The 21,082-nt window shown below is 46.9% G+C and overlaps 2 protein-coding genes across 5 annotated transcripts; both read right to left on the bottom strand.

Moving 5' to 3' along the window:
- On the bottom strand, positions 1–6,009 carry LOC136750557 (radial spoke head protein 6 homolog A). The gene is made up of 8 exons (XM_066705700.1): positions 5,990–6,009; positions 5,793–5,888; positions 4,335–4,563; positions 3,776–4,078; positions 1,140–1,580; positions 884–1,031; positions 670–787; positions 1–560 (listed from the first exon to the last, which is right to left on the bottom strand). The coding sequence occupies exons 1-8, from the start codon at positions 6,007–6,009 to the stop codon at positions 320–322; spliced, it is 1,596 nt and encodes a 531-aa protein (XP_066561797.1). The 3' UTR covers positions 1–319.
- Positions 6,010–9,614: 3,605 nt separating this feature from the next.
- On the bottom strand, positions 9,615–21,064 carry sympk (symplekin). Of its 4 annotated transcripts, none has more exons than XM_066703742.1 (26): positions 20,896–21,064; positions 19,918–20,063; positions 19,656–19,775; positions 19,446–19,519; positions 19,091–19,217; positions 18,686–18,935; positions 18,356–18,526; positions 18,004–18,246; positions 17,005–17,159; positions 16,760–16,910; positions 16,326–16,644; positions 16,068–16,218; positions 15,722–15,957; positions 15,123–15,204; positions 14,792–14,905; positions 14,416–14,563; positions 14,124–14,284; positions 13,854–13,962; positions 13,429–13,529; positions 13,249–13,339; positions 12,970–13,071; positions 12,643–12,830; positions 12,355–12,531; positions 11,938–12,024; positions 10,569–10,739; positions 9,615–10,282 (listed from the first exon to the last, which is right to left on the bottom strand). In XM_066703742.1, exons 2-26 carry the CDS (start codon positions 20,023–20,025, stop codon positions 10,097–10,099), a joined length of 3,822 nt encoding a protein of 1,273 aa, XP_066559839.1. In that variant the 5' UTR covers positions 20,026–20,063; positions 20,896–21,064; the 3' UTR covers positions 9,615–10,096. The 4 variants fall into 4 exon arrangements, with proteins under 4 accessions (XP_066559839.1, XP_066559838.1, XP_066559840.1 ...); XM_066703741.1 differs by having other exon boundaries at positions 19,918–20,036; XM_066703743.1 differs by having other exon boundaries at positions 9,615–10,279; positions 19,918–20,036.
- Between the last annotated feature and the right edge of the window lie 18 nt (positions 21,065–21,082).

Here is a 21,082-nt window from a genome sequence, read left to right as displayed (position 1 = left end):
TCAGTATAAAGTGTGTGCATCTCAGTATGTAGTGTTGTACCACGGAGTGAATTATGTCCCTAACGGCGCTGAGTTCAGTCTCTCAGTGTCACTCGGTCAATGCTGTGCGGTGACAGCAGTCTACCCTGTGTAAGCTGTGTTCAGCTCCTTGTTGAGCATCTGAAGCAAATTCTGAGAGAGAGAGAGTAGTGGGGCTGTTTTTTTTTTTTTGTCTGTTCTGTAAAATATAGAAGTGATTTTTCCTTATCATTCACCTCTCCACCCCACCCTCTCTCTCTTTCCTCTGCCCCTCAATCCTACTACTCCTCCTCTGCCCCTCTCAGTCATCTTCCCCCTCCTCCTCCTCCTCCTCTGCCTCCAGCTCCTCTGGCTCCTCCTGCGCTGCTCTGTGCGAATCCAGAACGGCCTGCAGCACCTGCTCTTCGTCAACGGTCGGGTCAAAGGACGCTGTGATCTCAGGGCCTCTGGGCTGCTCGTGTTTGGGGGGCGGGGGCACCAGGGGGGTGTAGCCCTCCCCCTCAAACTTCTGACCCCAGCCGATGTAGAAGTTCTCAAACTTCCTGAGAGAGGGAGAGGGGGATCAGGCTCTTACAGAGAGACACACAGGGAGACAGAGGGAGAGGCACAGTGAGAGACAGGGGCAGGTGGGGAGTCAGAGGGCTGCCTTACCTGCCAGTGGAGATGGCGTAGGCCCCGGGCCACAGGATAGAGCGCAGCACAGCGATGGCGAACTGCGGGATCAGTGAGGATGACACACGCACGGTCCAGGGAGGGGTGCCATTCACCTCTGTCAAACAGGAGACACACATTAGCACATCACTCAACACAATCACCCTATTATTGCATAGTGCCCAGACTGGAGACAGCTCTGTGGGGGTCTCACCTGCATCCTCGGACAGGGGGGTGAGAAGAGGGGGTCCCACCTCAGGCTCGTCGGGCTCCTCTTCCTTCTCTTCCTCCTCCCCCTCCTCCCCCTCTTCCTCCAAGTCCTCCTCCGGCTTCTGGGTCAGGTTCACCCAAACACAGCGGCCCTGGGGGAGAGAGAGTGGTGTACAGTACAGTGTCATTCTCTCAGTGCATACACAGTGCCCAGTGTGTCTCTAGAGTGTGGTCTATGGCCAGTGCGTGTGGGGCGGTACCTGTGGCAGGATATGCTGCTTGTGGTGGACCCAGGTGGACAGGGACTTGGAGAGTTGAGACACGGGAATGCCCTCAAAGTCGGGGTTCTCCTCAATGCCTTCCTGCGCTGTGTCTTCCTCCTCCTTCTCCCCGAACTGGTAGAACCCCAGCGGGCTGACATGTGTGCCGGCAGAGATGCGGGCGATCTGGGCGCGAAGGAAGTTGGCCTCATTGCCAGGGAAGGGTGGGTAGGTGACCACAGGCGCATCTAGCCGGCCGGTGAGCAGGTGGTGCACTTGGCGGGCGACGGTGATTTGAGCTGGGGTGACGGGCGGCAGGCGGACCCAGGGCCGGCCCGGCTTGCTGCACACAAAGTAGCTGAGCTTGTTGGTGCCGGAGCCGTTCTGCTCCCTGGGCACCACCGGGGGGTGCCTGTCGGAGGAGTTGGGAAGAGGGTCCATCTGAGAGAGAGAGAGAGAGAGAAGAGGGGGAGCAAGGGAAAGGAGGGGGTGTTAGTGTGTGGGGAGGGGCTCAACAATAGGCATGTTTACACTGCCAATTCTGATGCAGATCAAATGCATTGGTGCATTTCACCAGGATCAGTGGTGTAGCGTCTACAATGCCATTCGATCAGGATTAATTGTCAGCCGCCCCATCTTCACATGCTCAGTAGCATGCACGTCCCAACTTAATTATATGCATATATTAAATTAGTCCTTTAGAACACAGGGATATATCAAAAAGTTTAAGTTATTATGCACTATTATGCATACTCTTCCACAAACTATGCATTATAAATAAATAAATAAATATTTAATTTTATTTTTGCTAATATAAAAACAATCCATTTAGTGTTAATTTTAACAATTTTATTAATAATATGGGAAGTAGGGAGATGTTCTCTAATGTTCTCTCTTTCCTGAAATCCCCCCAATCTCTCTCCTCCCCCAATCCATTCCAATCCAATCCAAAAATCTTTTGTCCTGAAAGGGCAATTTGTTTTGCAGACAGTTAGCAACTATTAAAACACTGAAACACCATATATATCAATCACATAAAAACATTCCTGGACAATACAACAACCAATAAATAAATAACATAACATCACCATCAGCATGACCATCATAAATCATGAATATAAGTACAATCAGATAAAAAGGGTAATCCACAATCGATTGATATGTGTAACTCAGCCCAGTTTGTTAATAAACTCAATAGCTGAAGGGACAAATGATTTCCTGAACCTATTTGTTCCACACCGAGGAAAGCTAAACCTGCATCCTGATGGGAGCAGCCGAAACTCTTCATGGGTGCTGGTGGTCTGATAAAATAGCGTGTGCCTTTTGAGTGAGCTGTGCTTGATACAAATATGAAAGATTGTGGAAAGAGACACCAGTAATCTTGTGACACAGCTTCAAAATGTTCTCAAGCTTATTTTTGTTCTTGACACTTAGGTAACCAAACCAGCAAATCATTGGAAAGGACTGAACAGACTCAATAAAGGAAGAATAAAACTATTTCATGACAGTCTCGTCCACGCTAAAACTTCTTAATTTCCTTTAACTTAATTTCCTTTCGTTCTTACGCTTCTGACAAATAAAGTCTGTATTAAACTCAAAATGTAATTTACTGTCAAGGAAGGCCCCTAAGTATTTGTGCTGTTGCACATCGTCTACTCGCATGCCTTTAATGAGAGCTGGCACAAGGGATGCAGGCCTGCTACAGAGCCTTTTCTTCAGTTTTAGGAATGTTAAGTTGAAGGAAGGACTGGTCACACCAACTTACAAATTCATATACCACTAAACCATGGCCATTCTCCTCGCCAAATAAAAGGCTCATGATTACAGAATAATCCGCAAATTTAATAACGTGTCTTGACCTGAATGCTCTGACAGTCATTTGTATATAAAAAAAGAAAGTGAAGAGTACAGAGCCCTGTGGAGAGCCTGTAGAAAATGAAAACTTATTTGACAGGGCGCTATTCACTCGAACTCTCTGAGATCTATCAGTTAAAAAATCAGTGAGACAAAATATAATGTTAAAATCCATATCAAACAGGCTTCTTTCTATATGTGCAAGGACATGTGGCTGTGTACAATTAAAAGCAGAAGTAAAATCTTTAAAAAGCAGTCTAGCATGATTCTTATTCCCCTCTAAATGCTTCAACACTAGATTGAACAGAGTGCTAGTAGCGTCTTCCACCCCCCTCCTAGTCCAATACAATCAGGACCAGGTCTTTTACTATCCTTAATATGAATGAGATATCTGCACACTTCAGCCTCATCCACCTTAATCTTACTCTGTTCCTTTAAACAGAGGTCTTCCGTAAAATCAAAAGTATTAAACCTTGAGTAAAATGCGTTTATTCCTCTGCAAGAGTAATATCTGATTTCTCAGAACACAGCACATCCTTCCTTATACTCTGCATCCCTTCCATGGACTTAATCCCCTCCCACACCAAACATGAATTACCTTTACTCAAATTACTCAACACTTAATTTTTGTATCTCAGTTTTGCCATCTTTCTCTCTCTTTTGGACCACCTGACTCTGAATATTGTCCCCCTGATCGAATGTAATCTTCTTCTGGTTAAGAACACTTTTAAGAGATTTACTGTATTCACACAGAAACTTGTCTGAAACAAAATATCTCTCACCATCTCTTGTCCCACTCCGTCCTCATGATTGACCCTGGCCTCACTGCCATCTCCCTCCTCCTCCTCCTCCTCTTCTTTGTTGCCGTCCTCATCTTCTCCCTCACGGAACTCCACCTCGGCCACCAGGTAACTGCCACGTGTGCCCAGCACCTTGCCCCAGAGCCGGCAGTGCTGCAGGGGCTGTGTGTCCACCAGCTGCTTCAAGGCCATGAACACCTGCTGCGTCTCCTCTGTGCCCAGAGTCACCCCGGCCTGCTGTAGTAGGAACGCCAGTTCCGCAACATTGGGCAGAGGGGTCTCCACCTGGGGGAGAGAGGGGGAGAAAGAGTGGGAGAGAGCAGTAAAGGAAGGGGGAAAAAGGGTGATACAGGGAGAGAGGGGAGGGAAAAAGCTGAGATGAATATAAACCAGGAGCATAAGTTGGCCCTGCGTCCCCTGAGAAACAATACACTGGCATCGTCTGTCATTATTATTGCCTCTATCGATGTCTGCCTCTCTAATTCCTGTCTCTGTCATTATCCATGTCCATCTCTGTCATCTCCGCCCTACCGGGACTTACCAGCTCATTATTGAACTCGGCATCACCGCCCCCCCGCTGGAGGAAGAGCCCAATCTGCTCCTGGGCCAGCGCAAGGCCGGGGGGGGTCTCGGGCTGGTCGCGCAGGGTGCCCTGGCGGTGCTGTAGGCTGCTCCTCTTCACATCAGAGCTCAGGGTCTCCAGCACGTCCACTACGCTGTCTGGCCGCTCATTCAGGATACGGGACAGCACTGCGGACAAGTGGTCATAGCTGAGAGAGAGAGAAAAAAAGAGAGAGAGGGGAGACAGAGAAGAGGGGGAGCGAGGGAGAGGAGGGGGTGTTACTACATGTTTTTATGTATCACCTTTATCTTGCATGCATTGGCAATACCAAAGAAAGATGTCATGCCAATAAAGCTCAATTTGAATTGAACTGAATTGAGAGAGAGACAGTCAGGACATACAGCACTGCAGACAGGTGGTCATAGCTCACAGGCAGAGAAAGTCTCTCTCTGTTTCTTCCCCTTTGCCCTGTTCCTGAGCTCTGTCTCTGTCAATGTTTCAGTAGCTGTTTTTTCAGGCCCTTGACCTGTGTTATCGCTGTATTACAATGCAGATACTTTGGGTTATTATCTGGAACCCCCTTGAGGGAGTAAATGTTGTTGGGGGGACAAGTTGTACTGGGGTAAAGAACTGCAATGGAAAGCAGGGGGCACAGGTTTATTATTAGCAGAAGTGCTATGAGAATTAGTATAATATAGTATCATATGGGGATATCATATGGTAAATATTTCTTAAAAGCATGGTAAAATCATAGAAAATTTGCTATAGTGAATGAACTGAGGTGTATAGGGTAGTTTTATGACCAGGTTTCATAGGGCAAAGGTGTGAATAATATGGAATAACAATAAAATAATCCATATTAATAATAATAATAATCCATAGGCAGCATTGTGGAGTTGTGATTAGGCCTCTGGACTTATGACTGGAAGGTTGTGGGTTCAAATCCCGGGTGGGGCAGTGCTGTTGTGCCCTTGAGCAAGGTACTTCACTTAGATTGCTCTAGTACAATGCCCAGCTATATAAATGGTTACAAATGTCGCTGTGGATAAGAGCGTCAGCTAAATGACAATAATAATATTAAAGCCACGTATACACGAATTGAATGCAATATAATTACTTTTAGTAGTAGAAATGGTAAAAGTGTTAGTATAATTATATATAATATGCGGAAATCAGATAATATTAGGACTGCAAAAGAAAATCCCAGCACAACACGACAGACAGAATCTGACCGCGTTGAAAGAAGGCAAACTGTGGGAACCGTGACCAATCAATCACTATCGAACCTAGCCGTAAAAAAGCACAACTTATCGTAATGAACCACTGTAGGAAGTCTGGTATATGTACGGTAACAATTGTAGCAGGAGGAGTGTTTAGGACGAACGGAATAATAATAACTAGAATGTCCCTATTTCTTTTATTTTAGTTATGACTCACAGGTTTAGACCACTGTGGCGGCTGGGCTGAAGCAAAAACGCCTTAGCGCGGAGAAACGCCGATTCCGGTCGTACGTCTTCATTCACTTTCTGTAAACTAAGCGCACAGGCCTCGGCGATCGAACGCGGGCTAGCAGTATGACGTCATACTCACTTATTGACGCAAGCGACACGACACAACAATGGACGTATCGTCACAAATACTCCATGCCCTTCATGGAGCGATGAAAGAGTACGTACAGTGAATATCAACAAAGTACAGCTTTGTTTTCATATAAGTATGTATTATTAATCTTTGTATTAGTTGTATGTTAGTTTAGTATAATCAATTAAAAGAACAACATCATTTACAGTTGAGAACACATGACTATAAAAACTTCCTCTTTCACTAGGAAAGTACTCATTAGTATTCCCAGTGTGTGATATTAGTGCTACATTTCACATTAAAGCAAAGTTCAGATATAGACTAGTAGAAAGGTGTGTTAAGAACATTGTAAAACAACAAACTCAAAAAATGATAATGTCCTCCCCAGCCAATAAAATGAATTGTAGAGACAACTTTAATTTATTTTAGCAGTTCAATTTCCCTGCGTTTTCTTCTCATATCCCTCTGCTCAGCTTTCTTCCCTCTTTTGCTGTCGCCATTCATTGGTTTCTATGAGGGTTTCCAGCGTCTTGGTTCTTTTCGCAGACTGATCTGTAAAAAAATGTTCCTGCTGTATTTCTACCGGGTGTCTTGGCTTTTCTTTTCTGGGGGATGTGTTGTGGGAGGGAGGCTGGCATCTCAATGGCAGTCCTGATGTTGATAGCAGTGGTTGGGAAGAGACTGTTGAAGGGGTAGATTGTGGCACAGACACATTCTTGTTTGGGGGTAAAGTCACTGTGTCTTGCAGTGCAGACTATCCAGTGCCTGGGAGGATAATAAGTTACACAATTTAAATTGTCTTTCAGGCAGTTGTTATATTTATCAGGCATTTGGTTGAACCCTTCATCCACCCTGACATGCAGGGTTTTACAAATGTTCATGTAATTTATATATATACACACACTGTACACTCACCTAATGGATTATTAGGAACACCTGTTCAATTTCTCATTAATGCAATTATCTAACCAACCAATCACATGGCAGTTGCTTCAATACAAAGAATGGTGTGAAAAGGGAAAAACATCCAGTATGCGGCAGTCCTGTGGGCGAAAATGCCTTGTTGATGCTAGAGGTCAGAGGAGAATGGGCCGACTGATTCAAGCTGATAGAAGAGCAACTTTGACTGAAATAACCACTCGTTACAACCGAGGTATGCAGCAAAGCATTTGTGAAGCCACAACACGTACAACCTTGAGGCGGATGGGCTACAACAGCAGAAGACCCCACCGGGTACCACTCATCTCCACTACAAATAGGAAAAAGAGGCTACAATTTGCACAAGCTCACCAAAATTGGACAGTTGAAGACTGGAAAAATGTTGCCTGGTCTGATGAGTCTCGATTTCTGTTGAGACATTCAGATGGTAGAGTCAGAATTTGGCGTAAACAGAATGAGAACATGGATCCATCATGCCTTGTTACCACTGTGCAGGCTGGTGGTGGTGGAGTAATGGTGTGGGGGATGTTTTCTTGGCACACTTTAGGCTCCTTAGTGCCAATTGGGCATCGTTTAAATGCCACGGCCTACCTGAGCATAGTTTCTGACCATGTCCATCCCTTTATGACCACCATGTACCCATCCTATGATGGCTACTTCCAGCAGGATAATGCACCATGTCACAAAGGTCGAATCATTTCAAATTGGTTTCTTGAACATGACAATGAGTTCACTGTACTAAACTGGCCCCCACAGTCACCAGATCTCAACCCAATAGAGCATCTTTGGGATGTGGTGGAACGGGAGCTTCGTGCCCTGGATGTGCATCCCACAAATCTCCATCAACTGCAAGATGCTATCCTATCAATATGGGCCAACATTTCTAAAGAATGCTTTCAGCACCTTGTTGAATCAATGCCACGTAGAATTAAGGCAGTTCTGAAGGCGAAAGGGGGTCAAACACAGTATTAGTATGGTGTTCCTAATAATCCTTTAGGTGAGTGTACAATGCATCAGTAAAAAAACAGTATCACACCACAGTGACAAATATGGCAGAGAACAGTTGCATGGTCTGCAAGTAATGAAAACAGTTGTATTTTAGTGTTATATTCTACATACAATATGTGACCTACCTTTTGTACTTCTAATCAATTATAATATAGCAATTAATTGCTTCCCTTCCTTAACCCATGTCAAGATAAACAGTACTTAACTCAAAGTACTCCCATGTAATGTGGGTCTGTCCAGACTCCCTGCTTCGGTCCTTTGCCCTGTTATAGGTCACAAGGAGATCGTTCCATTTCTGTTTTAGCTTCTCAGCTGTAGTGTTATGTCCGCACAGCTGGCACTCATTCAGGATGTTTGTAAACATTTCAGGGCACTGAGGATTGTAAAGGTCCCAGTGACGTCTTGCTGCCTCTAGAGGTAATAGAGCTTTCATGGGTTCCTGTAAGAGGGACAGTGAAACAAGTTGACATTTTTTTTAATCATTGTTTTCAGCCAAGTTGTCTTTATTAAATTGAACATTATCACTATTGAACACTATCACCCTCAGGATCTGGAAACAGAACAGATCTTTCATAAAGACGGTCACAATATAGTGATAATTTAATTGCATGTATTGTCTTGACAAGTAGGCCCTCTCTGTGAGGCGTCCACAGATATACAGTGTAACTGTCCATTTAATTAACAGGTTATCACGTTAATTAAGTGAATGGTTTAAGTCAGTTATGCCTTTGATTGTATAACATGACCATGAGTAACTTTTATTTTGGTTGGAGAATCCATCATTCATTGGTAGTATATACAAACTAACCAGCTAATTTGAACTGTTTAATACATATTATGCAATGTAATTATATTGAATTGATACACAATGTATCATACTTGGGCATTGCATTCCATCATAAATACTGTATCTGCCTTAACTTCCCTGATGTTGTTTCCTTACGTGTGTTTATTTTGTAATGTAATGTTCATCGTCTCTGTGTAATGTTGTACAACACTGTATTGAAATGACACTCATATAAAACCACCTTTGATGGGCATTGGCTACTTTATTGTTATTAATATATTTAGCAACCATGAGAAATACATTACTTCAAATACATCTTACATATTTTACATTCGTGTGGATTATCAGCCTATACAGTAAGACTGATGTAATTCATTGACATTACCTTTTATTATTTTATCTGGAACTTCACATTGCGCTATTCAGATTCTTTGTTTTATATTAATTTGGCATCACCAATCATTTAGGCTACAGGTTTGTTATACATCATGGGTATTTATACATTATTGTTAAAATAATTGATGTAATTTAATTTTTATAATTTATTTCTTGGCAGACGGCCTTATCCAGGGCTAATACACCTTTGCCAGTGCTGTTCACGGCTTCAGTGTGTGAGAAGTTGACATTCAGCTCTGCTAACTAGGGGGCAGTAGTAGTTTTCATTCAGTTTAACACTTCCCTCTTTACCTGTGCATTGTCTCTTCTGTCTCACAGCCACAGCTCGCCTCCCGCAGCAGCTTCTCAGAGCTGCACTCTGCACAGATGTCTGCGGGGGCTTAGGGATGTCACGCAGCAACACTCCAAGAACGCAGATTTCTGAATTTCTGTGCAGAACTGCGCTTCACAAACATGACCGATGGCATTATTTCCACAAACGTGGTAGAATTCAGGTCGAATTTTTATATAGTGGTGTGCGAGTTAAAATAATACAATTAAAAAAGAAAAAAGTCAGACGGGCACTTTTATTTAAACAAAAAAGTCATTTAATACAATTATAAGATCCAATTCAAAAATAAAATAATTCAGACATTCAAATTAAAAAAAAAGAAAGCAAAAACTAAACTGTCTAAGCATATTAATAACTAACAGAAGCCTCCAGCCCTGGTCCTGGAGAGCTACAGTACTGTCTCTGGTTTGTGTGTATGTCTGGGTGAGAGTGTCAATATGCATCAGTGTGTGTGTGTGTGTGTGTCAGGTTGATTGTAGGCATTTGCATTTGAGTGTGTCTGTGTATGTGTTTGGCTTGTGTGTGTGTGTGTGTGTGTGTGTGTGTGTGTGTGTGTGTGTGTGTGTGTGTGTGCGCGCACGCCTCAGTGTGACAGGCTGGACACAACCAATCTGTTTTTCTCACTCCATCTTTTCATGCAGGAGCCATATATCTTGTCTCAGTCATTCACAGTTATTTTTCTCTCCTCTCCTTCACTGGTCAGATGCTCTCTCCTAATTCTGGCCCCGTGGCTCCTTCGCCACTCTCCTCCATGGCCTCTTCTGACTGATCGACTGGAGCGGCCGGCTCTGTATTGGAGTCCTCCATTGGCTCGTCCAGCTTCTCGGGGGGTGCTGGGGCCTCCTGGCTCTCCTCAGGGTCCTGGGGGTCCTCCTGAGGGTCCTCCTGAGGGAAGGAGAGGAGGATGGTGGAAGGGAAGGAAGGAAGGAAGGAAGGAAGGAAAGGAGGGGAAGGAGAAGGTGGGAGGTAGAGAAAGAAGTGGAGCACATGGAGAGAATGGAAAGGAGAGTGTGAGATACATTGAAAGAAAGGTGGAGGGAAAGGAGGGAGAGGGAGTTAAGAACAGAAAGGTAGAGGGAGAGAGAGAGAAGTTAAAGCAAAGAAAGAAAAAGACTACACACTACCCAGCCTAATACTGTATATTTTGTGGTGGCAGGCTGCAGGTCAGTACCTTGGTGCTGAGTGTGGGGGGGCTCACTGTCACGGGGGGGTCCTCCTGCTCCCCTCCCTCCTTCACCTCCATCACCGCCTCCTCCTGTGAGGGGGCGGGGCGCTGCTGCAGCTGCGGATCTGGCCGCGATGCTGTCGAAACCTCCGCTACCACGGTGCCCTGAGAGTCCTTCTGAGAGAGGGAGCGGTCAAGAGGTCATTGTTAGGTTCCTTTCAGTTGCTCCACTCTGTGGTCAATACAGTACAAGTCAATGCACTACACTAGTCATGGAGAACACTGCTGTTCAACACTGTTCCTGGGATATTAACAGGGGGAAAAAATTACTTTTTTGGCCACTAGCCACTGTGTCTGGTAGAAGGAAAAAACTTACCAGCCACTTGGTATTTTTACCAGCCAAAGGCAAAGATTACAAAAAACGCATAAGGGTGTGTAAATGGTTAATCAACATGTTAAAACAGGTGTGTATGAGGAAAAAGGATCTGGATAGAAAAAGCATGCTCCCACACACTGTTTCTACTTGCAAGTGTTATAAGGTCTTTGACCAAAACATTGCATTCTATTGAATTATAACACTTGCTAGTAGAAACTGCGGGAGCATCATTTTCAAATTAATCAATCACATTTGCAATAACATGGCAGCTAATGGGGATCTGTATAAACACTCTAAACTACACATGAGAAGGGGTGTTATATGATGACACACTGTCGCCCTTCATACTCCTCTTCCTCTTCACTGCTACTCCCTTTCTGGGTTCCCGCGCATTCTACAAGTCATTCAATTTGAAAGTATTTTCTTACTTTGTAATTGATGTAATTAATGAATACTTATCTTTGTTAAATAAATATTACTCTATGTAAAAATACCTTCCTATTAGAAGACGTATGGAAATTACATAACAGCAGCAATAAGCAACTGCCAGCTCTCAGGCATCTCGTGTCAGACTCTTGTATTATTGTTTCCCAACATTATCACAACTTTTTATTGTCATTTTCAAATTAACTATAAAGGTTGTGACTATTTGGGAACCTTCCATGTGCTTCATTGCTCTGCATGAAATTTGCTCTCCTGGATCAAAGGCTGTCCAGATGCTATATGTTTTCAAAAAACATGACATTATGGTTGGTCAAATCAACTAAGATACCAACAGTACAAAGTCAACAAATGATTTCTTATTTTGAGACATTTCGACCAATATGCTATGAGAAACTAAAAAAGTTGAGTTCCTTTGCACTTGTTGGCTGCCTGCCAAAGTGGCTGGTAAGATTGACAGATTTACCCGCCACTGGCTAAATCTACCCGGATGGCGGGTGTTCCCAGGATATTAAGATAGTTATTAAGTTATATATCCACCCCTCCCTCCTCACTGACCGGCTCAGTGTCCCGGGGCAGTGTCTCTGAGTCAGGTTTGGTCTCAGCCTCCAGAATCGCCATTACAGAGGAGGGAATGTGAGCTTGCTGGAGAGAGAGAGAGAGAGAGAGAGAGAGAGAGAGAGAGAGAGAGAGACTGTGACACTGTATACTTTGAATGCGTTCATTTTATGAAAAATGTCTGTAAACAGATGTTAAAATGTATAATTTGTGTTTACTGTTCCCATTGCCCTGTTCTTGAGGACTGGACATGTCTCTCAATGTTTTGGCAACACTGATGTCAATTATTCATGTCAATAAAGCTTTTTTGAATTGAACTGAATTGAATTGAGAGAGAGAGGATCAGCACTGTAGCTGGTACAGTGTGAAGGAGTGGAGAGAGGGATGGAGGGCTGGAAACAGATGGAGGGAGTGTACCTGGTGGGGGGTGAAGGAGTGCACGTGGCTGAGCAGGGGCTGCTGCAGCTCGGGGCAGCGCTGGAACACGGCGCTGAGCTGTGGGGGGGGCAGTTGCAGCAGCACGCTGAAGGACTGCGGTTTGGTGCGCTGACAGCACTTCACAAAACCCTCCCACACTTTGGGGTACTTCCACACCTGAGAGAGAGAGAAGGGTGGGGGGGCATCACAGCCTGACTGACAGACACACTGACCGACTGAGACAAGGCCCGACACACAGGGGCTGAGGAGTTGGGACCGAGACGCTACCTGTTTGAGAATAAGGCGGGACAGGATGTTCATGACGAAGCCGCCCAGGCGGGGGTACATGGTGAGGGACTGGATGACCGTGCGCATAAGCAGCATGGGCAGTGGGCTCTGCTCCATCAGCTGCTGCATCACCACGGCCAGCACCTCTGAGCTGTACACGTTCCTCTCACTGAAACACAGGTTAGTGGCTGGGGGGGGGAAGGAGAGACAGTGAGGTGGGGAGGGAGAAAGAGAGAGAGATGGGTTAATAGAGACGGTAGAGAAACATCAATATGCGTGGTCCATTTCCTGTCATATCTAGAGAGGGAGAGGCAGAGTGCGCTGCACCTTTAATGATGGACTTCATGTCACACTTGCTGGAGTCGATGTTGTGCAGGGCGATCAGCAGCTCCCCAGGGGTCAGGGGTGACACACTGGAGCTGCCCTCATCTGAAGAGAGACACACAGTCACTACAAACACCACACACAGTTACTACACATACTACACAGTCACTACAGTTCACTAGAATTACTGCACACAAGCGATCACTGTGATTTTACACTGGCACTAACTGTCACACACTGATCCCGACACACACACACACACACACACAAACTCTCTCTCACTGTGCTGTGTGCCCAGTAGCCGGTTGAAGACCTCCTTCACCACAATGGGGTTGAGCTTTATCAGCTTGGGCAGAGCCTGGATCACCTCCTTCTGCAGAGAGACGGGCGGAGAGAGACACTCAGCACTGAGGGACACAGGAACTGAGAGGTGGACGGTGGGGGGGAGGGAGGCTTGCTGACCTTGTCCAGTCCGGTGATGACTGGGATGAGGAATCTGACGTCAGGGACCCGCTTGTGGTACAGGTCTCGCACCCGCTCCACCAGCTCCGGGGACGGGGGCACTGCAATACACACAACACCAATCAATACACATGCACCTATCACTGATCAATACACACTGACCACTGATCAACACACACACTGATCAATACAAACTGAAACACACACATCTATCACTGATCAATACACACTGAAACACACACACCTACCACTGATCAATCCACACTGCAGTACAAACATACAACATTGATCCAACTCACAGTTCTGTACCCTTGGGTGTGTTGTGCTGTACTCTTGTCAGTGAGGATGTGCAGTGTGTTTGTGTGTTGTGTGCCGTACCCTTTTCAGTGAGGATGTGCAGTGTGTTTGTGTGTTGGGTGCCGTACCCTTGTCAGTGAGGATGTGCAGGCAGCGCGTCACCAGCGTCTCGGCTCCCTTGGGACAGTTCTCCACCAGCAGCAGAAGCTCTGGAGATGACATCCCCATTCCTCTGATCTAGAGAGAGACAGACAGAGAGAGAGGGGGACAATCAAAAACCAACAGAGGGGGGAGAGAGAGAGAGAGAGAGAGACAAGAGAGAGACTGAACACAGACAGACGGGCTGAGGAGAGACTGGGAGAGGGGGCAGGGAGGGGCGGAGGAGCGTGGCTGCTTACGGGCTGCTCGATGACACGCAGCACGGTGCGTTTGATGTCGGCAATGGCCTCGGTGTAGACGGACGCCAGCTCATGCACCAGCCTGTGGCTCAGTGGCAGCAGGGCCAGGTACAGGTACAGGCACTGGCGCACCGTCTCCTCCGTCCACGGGGATGCCACCTCTGCAGAGGGAGAGGGGAGCACAGGATTATCAGTCTGTGTGTCTGTACGTGTCGCTGTGTCCGCCCGTCTTTATCTGTGAGTCTGCTTGTGTCCACGTCTCTGTCTTTGTGTCTCCGTCTGCGAGTCTCACCGGTGTCCTTGTCTGCCCCAAACAGCAGTGAGGGAGGGTTGGGGTGCACCAGAAGCTGCATGTAGTTGAGGGCGAACTTCTCTATGTAGTCCCTCAGCTGGTCTCTCTCGTACATCCGCTTGATGAAGTTGAGAGCGTGGGTCCGCACCTGATGCATTGAGACACAAACACCCACACAAAACCCACACCACACAGACACATGCACACATGATGGAGAGAGAGAGACACACAAAGAGAAATGGTTAGCGTCGAACAGAAGCAGAAACAGATTAATCAACACAACTGTAGAATTACTGACATGTCTATATAATTGAAACAGACAGGTGGCCAGATGGGCAGAGACGGGAACACACAGGGGACAGACGGACAGACTGACCTTGTCGTTTTCGTGGGAGCTGAGGTCCAACAAGACGTGCAGGTACTGGAACTGCCGGGACGGCCGCTTTATTATCAGCTCTTTCAGAGTGGTCATCCCCAGATACACACGCGACTGCAACAACACAATCAACAACCACACGCAGATTCACCAACAGCTCCTTCAGAGCGGCCATCCCAAGAAACACACGCAACTGCAGACACAGACAGGTAGCGAGAGACTAAACAGGAGGTAAAGAACAGATAGAGTGAAGGGGCTGGAGGGAGACGAGGAAAAAGAAAAGGAGAGGCAGAGGGGAAGGGAGAGAGCAGGAGAGAGGGGGGAGTCTGACCTCGTCCTCACAGTAGCGGCGGATCACATCCAGAGCAGACTCAGTGATCAGAGGAGCCTCCAGGACCAGCTTAGTGAACAACCTGAGAGAGAGAGAGAGAGAGAGAGAGAGAGAGAGAGAGAGAGAGAGAGAGAGAGAGAGAGATGCTATGATATATATTACTTTTATGTATTGAAATGTACCTAATCTTACGATTTTCAAATTATTTTATTTATTAATTTAATCATGTTTAATCTTGTGTTTATTTTGTATTCTATTTTATATAAATCTATATTTTCCTGTTTATATGCATCAATTATATCACATGCTTTGGTAATACTTGCATATAAATGTCATGCAAATTGAATTGAATTGAGAGAGAGAGAGATTATTTTGTATTCCCCATTGTTTTGTTCCTGAGCACTGAACCGGTCTGCCAATGGTCTGGCGACACTGATGGAAATTAGTCATGCTGATAAAGTTTAATTTAAATTGAATCTGAATTGAGAGAGGGAGAGAGAGAGTGTGACAGACGCAAGAAAAGATTTGCTTTAAAACGCATCAAAAATGTGACAATGCTCTGGCCACCGCCCTCCCGCTCCCCCTCATCCCTCTCTCACCCGTCCCTCTGGTCGGGTTTCTCCTGCAGGCCGGACAGCAGGGTAAGCAGGCAGTGGTCGTAGCTCTCCAGCGCCCCCTGGGGCCCAAGGGCGAGGTAGCGGCTGTACTCCTGGTACAGCAGGGAGAAGGCCAGCTCGGCGCGGCCCCGCAGGTCCTCCAGCACAAAGGACAGGACCTCCCCCAACAGCCTGCCCTCCAGCTGACTGACCAGCCTGGCAAGCAGCTTCACACGCACCTGAGAGAGAGAGAGAGAGAGAGAGAGAGAGAGAGAGAGAGAGAGAGGGAGGGATGAGACCCTGCCAGTGCAACTATCCCTCTTTTAGGCTGGGGGCTATAGTGACTCACATGGGACATCCCTGTGCGGGCGATGGCCTTCTCTGAATGGAGGATGCGGTTGATGGCATTGTGTGTCAGCTTCTCCGCCTGGGCATCCGACAGAGGCTGGATCACGTCAGCCAATCGGAACACCTTCTTCCGCCCACCTGCCCCAGACGGTCTGAACAGAGGGAGGGAGAGAGAGAGAGAGAGGAGGAGAAATCTGTCAGTGTCTCAGCCAGTCAGTGTCTCAGACAGTCAGTGTTGCAGTGTGTATCATTCTCTTACTTGGTCTGGGTAGGAGGCAGGATGGGTTCTGGGAGCCTCTTCACCTGGGACGTTCCCCCAGTTCCGGAGGCCCCCGTGGCGCCCGCTCCTCCAGCAGCACCCGCCGCACTGCCAGCCACCGTCGCCCCGGTCCCCTTCCCCCCCTCCTCATCAGGGGACTGGCTCCTCGCGGCCCCGAGCACAGAGATGGCCTGGCCCAGCGGCACTGCAGACAGCTTCCTCCGGATGGACACACTGTCCACTTTGACCTCACTGCTCTCCGCTTCGGGCCCCTCCCTCGCTAACTCCTCTTCTCGCACCGACTTACACTGCACTACTCCTGAGGAGGTCAAAGGAGAACGGGTGGAGGGGGGAGAAGAGAGAGAGTCAGAAACTTACAAAGTGGTATTTTATTTTATCTATCTTCCCCCATAGCTCCATCATCCTCCTCTCACCTGGTCCTATGCCAGCTGCAGTCATCTGAGTGGCCATCAGTCTGGCCAGATGTTTGATCTGAGCGTCAGTCCCTGCTGACTCCACAGGTGTGTAAGTGGCCTGGAAGGATGCAGGCATCACATCTGGCAGGTACACCATACTGATCAACACCTGTACAGTGAGAGAGAGAGGTACACTGTAGATGTACAGACACAGATAGAAGACAGACAGACAGACATCCAGTGAAGAATTCCTCCTCTCTCACCAGGTTGGCCACGTTGTCGGGGGCGAGCAGAGGCAGCAGGAACTGTGCAGTCAGGTCGATGGCCGACTGTGTCGCCGGGGCAGACGAGCTCTGGGGCGCTGAGGGTGGGGCGGCCTCCAGGTCCTTATCCTCATCATCCTCCACAAGGGGGGGCTCTGAGAGAGAGCGGGAGGTTCTCTCAGTGTCAAACCCTAATCCCTCCCCTTCCAGTGGTCAACCCTAGTCCTGGAGGAACCCCTTCCCTGCTGGATTGTGTTCTGATAGAGCTCTCAATTACTTAATTAAACCCTTAATTTATGTAATAATTATTTGATTACATTTCACTCTTTAGATTGTGTAACTGATAAAAAGTTGGTTCCTTAATAAGATAAGTTCTATATACAATTTTATACTCAACTTATAACCCCTACTGTTTAAAATGATTAAAGGCTCTGATTTAGGAAATTATTTAAATTAAGGGTTGAATTAAGTAATTGAGAACTCTGCTGGAACACAAACTGTAGGGTAAAGCAGTGTTTCCCAATCCTGGTCCTGGGGACCCAAAGTCCTGCTGGTGTTTGGTATTTCAACTCCTTAATTGAACTTATTAATTGCCCTAATCAGAGCTTATTAAGAATTTTAAACCATTGGAGATGTCAGGTTGAATGTTACAGAATTTCGGTACATGATATAATTTTACTTTTAGAAATTTAAATTTTAGTCAAATAAAGTAAATTAGTTCAATTAAGTTTTTAGTTAATTGAGGGTGGATCAAAAACCAGCAGGACACTGGGTGCCCAGGACGAGGATTGCGAACCACTGCCTCCCATCCCAGCAATCCCTCTCCTCCACTGTCTCTACTAACCGTTCTCCCACTCCTTCCTTCCTCTCTTCCCTCGTCTCCGCAACAAAAACCTCACACCTGCCCCCCATCTCTTTCCTTATCTTCTCAATCCTCCCGCTCCACCAAGCCTCCCTTGGGCTCCCCTGCAACCTCCTTCTTCCTCCTCCCTCTCTCACCAATCTTGATCTTCTTGCCAGTGGAGTCCGTGTCGTGCCGGGCGGCTCTCTTGCGCTGGTCGCGGGGCGCGGGCGTGCAGCGTGCGATGTCCTGGGGGGGGGTGCCCAGATCCAGCAGCAGCGTGCTGATCTGGCTGTGGAAGGCGGCGCTGCTTGGGTGCCTCAGCACTGTCAGCAGGTGCAGCTTCAGGTTCTTGCGCACGCTGCTCACCTGGGACTTGGCCAGAGTGGGCGGCAGGTTAGCTGTGAGAGGAGAAGACTTATATAGAATATACACTTTACATACTCTGCTACCTCCCTCCTCCTCCTCCCATCCTATCCCTCAATTCCCCTCTCCCACTCCCTCTCTCACCGTGCAGTGTCTCGTAGGCTTGAATGACCTCGCTCATGAACATGGGCCGCTGCCGGGCGATGGTTGCCAGAGAGCCAAGGGCGGCAGTGAGGTTGATGCTGGAGATGGCCGGGTGCACCATGAACTTCAGTAGCTGCTCCAGAGCGGCTCGGCCCTCCGCACACAGGGCGTCTACACAACACACCACCATTAGTAACAGAGCCCCAACCAGCCTTCCGCACACAAGGTGTTTACACAACACACCAAACAGCACCAAAAGGATCATCTCCTCTCTGCCCCTCTAAATGTAGTTTATATAGGGGTGGTCTCCCTCTCCACCCTCTCTCTCACCATAGTGTATGTAGGGGTGGTCGCGGGGCACCCTGTCCAGGCTGAGGTCCGCCTCCTGGTGGCGGGGGGTGTGGGAGTCAGCCGTGCGGGGGGACAGCGTGACCACCAGCGCCTCGGTGAACTTCACGGCGTGGGTGCGGACGCCATCGTTGTCCGAGTCCAGCAGCGCCAGCACCTCGTCCTTCATCTGGCACAGCAGCGCCCAGCACGCCTCCTGCATCTCCGACACCGCCCGGCACCGCACCAGCCACTGGGGAGTGAGGGAGATTTATGACAGTCAAGTCCAGTGTCATTACAATCCAGTAGTGTGTTCATTCGTGCAGTAATGTGCTCTGAAGCTTCAAAGGCAAAAGTTATTACAGTACAGTGCTGTTATTTCAGTTGCGTTTTAAATCAGTTCAGTACCTGAAGGGCCACCTTGTAGAGCTGTGTGAGAGCGAGGATGGTCTTCTTCACCACATTGACACTCTCGTCGCGCAGCAGCATGTTCAGGTTGGCGATCAGCTTCAGCAGCAGCTCGTTGTCACGCTTACTGACAAGACAACCGATCAATAATCAATAACACCACAGCTACTCAACAAAATCACCTATACCATCACAAGTCACAAGGTGAACACTTCTAATGAACAATACCTAAACCACACAGTGCGCAATAACACTGATACCCATCATCAATATTAACCATTTTCAGAAGACAAACACAAAAACAAAAGTTAATTAATAACACTAATATGAATAATAATAATGAGTGCGTGCTCACCACGCCTCCTCAATGAAGCCGATCACAAACTTCCGCACTTCCATTGACTTGTCTGTCTGGAACGCTATGATCTCCTGAGAGAGAGAGAGAGAGAGAGATATCAAAGGTGGAAATAGAAGGGGTAATAATATTAAAGAAGCATATGATTTTAACAGTAGTAGTAGTAGTAGTAGTAGAAGGAGCACTGTTGAGAGTGAGGGTGAGACTCACATCCAGGAAGTTGTCCAGCAGGCTGGGGTCCTTGTTGATGATGAGCTCCTGCACCTGCTTCAGGACGGTCAGCTTGTTCTCCGAGGAGATCAGAGCCGCCTGGTTCAACAGCTCCACCACCTGAGAGAGAGCAGGGGACAGGGTCTGTAGCAGCGGTGTAGTGGTTCCGCAGTAGATGGAACATGTTGTTCGGTGTGATGCTGTGTGTCGTGCACAGTATGTTCTGCGGCTGCAGTGCGGTATGGCGGGTCGCAGTGCCTACCTTCTCGCTGGTGGTCATGTCGATGGCTGGGTCCTCCTCCCCGCTGAAGAACTGTGAAGCCACACTGGTCCTCACACCCCCGGCTGCCTCCCCGCTGCCTGACGCCATCCTGCACCACCCTGCACAGGAAGTATAACACGCAGGCCCTGAGTATAGCACACACACAGAGTATAACATTAACCGTATCTACTACTGCTATTTTGATTAACCCACATACTGTCACCATATGACCATAAACAATGACATATTCAGTCAAACTATCTTCAGACAGAACAAGCAGTGAGAATTTACAGTCCTTGTCATTCGCTACCTCTGCTTAAGATTCAATAGTAACCAGCACGGTTTGTACTGACATTAAACTGCATCAAGACAATGAGTAATATCAAAAGCTTTCATTTTAAAATACAAGTACATAACATAAAGGTAATATACAGCACCTGTTCATTCCCTATACAATAATAATTATGCTTCACTCAACCTCCTCTGTGTATAGTACTAAAATAGTAAGTGGGTATACTACATTATTAATTGAACTGTGTGGCCTGTCCAGGTTTTGTTTTTGTTTAGTTATCTTGTAAGATGCAGGCTGCTTGTGCATTTGTCGTTTTTACATCGTCTTACATTGTTGATTTATAACAGATTAAAAAGCAGAAGTCCCTCTAAACCCCCGCATACCCATATACTTTTGGTAGCTACATAATGTACATACACGACTGTACTAACCTACTGCAAGGAAATTCTGCCGGTTCACACAGAATACCTCACGTTACGTCACTTCTATAAAGCAGGTTAATGAAGAGAATTAAACAATATACTGTGGAACAGTGTTTAACGAATAAGGCACCGTCTATGTGCAGATAAAGAGACAGTTTAGTCGTTTATAATAAGGGAACGTAAGTATACGGTTTAATTTGCAGATTCGGTAACTTTAGGCCTGGTACCAAAACAAAAACTGTAAAACTTATAAACGCGTTTTACCTCCAAGATAAAACGCAGCTCTCTTTCTCTTTCGTTCTCTGATTCTTTCTGTAACTCTCTAGCCAGTCGGCAAAACAACTTGGCGGCTTTTCCACGCTCCGCTACACGATTCTTTCCACAGAAACGCAGTCAGAACCAATGTGAGGGAGACGCCATGTTGTTTTCCGACAGGGGCGGGAACAAGCCA

This window comes from Amia ocellicauda, chromosome 5 (genome assembly GCF_036373705.1).
Source record: "Amia ocellicauda isolate fAmiCal2 chromosome 5, fAmiCal2.hap1, whole genome shotgun sequence".
Taxonomy (NCBI): domain Eukaryota; kingdom Metazoa; phylum Chordata; class Actinopteri; order Amiiformes; family Amiidae; genus Amia; species Amia ocellicauda.
The sequence above is the reverse complement of the archived record's forward strand: the minus strand, read 5'-3'. Positions and strand labels throughout refer to the sequence as shown.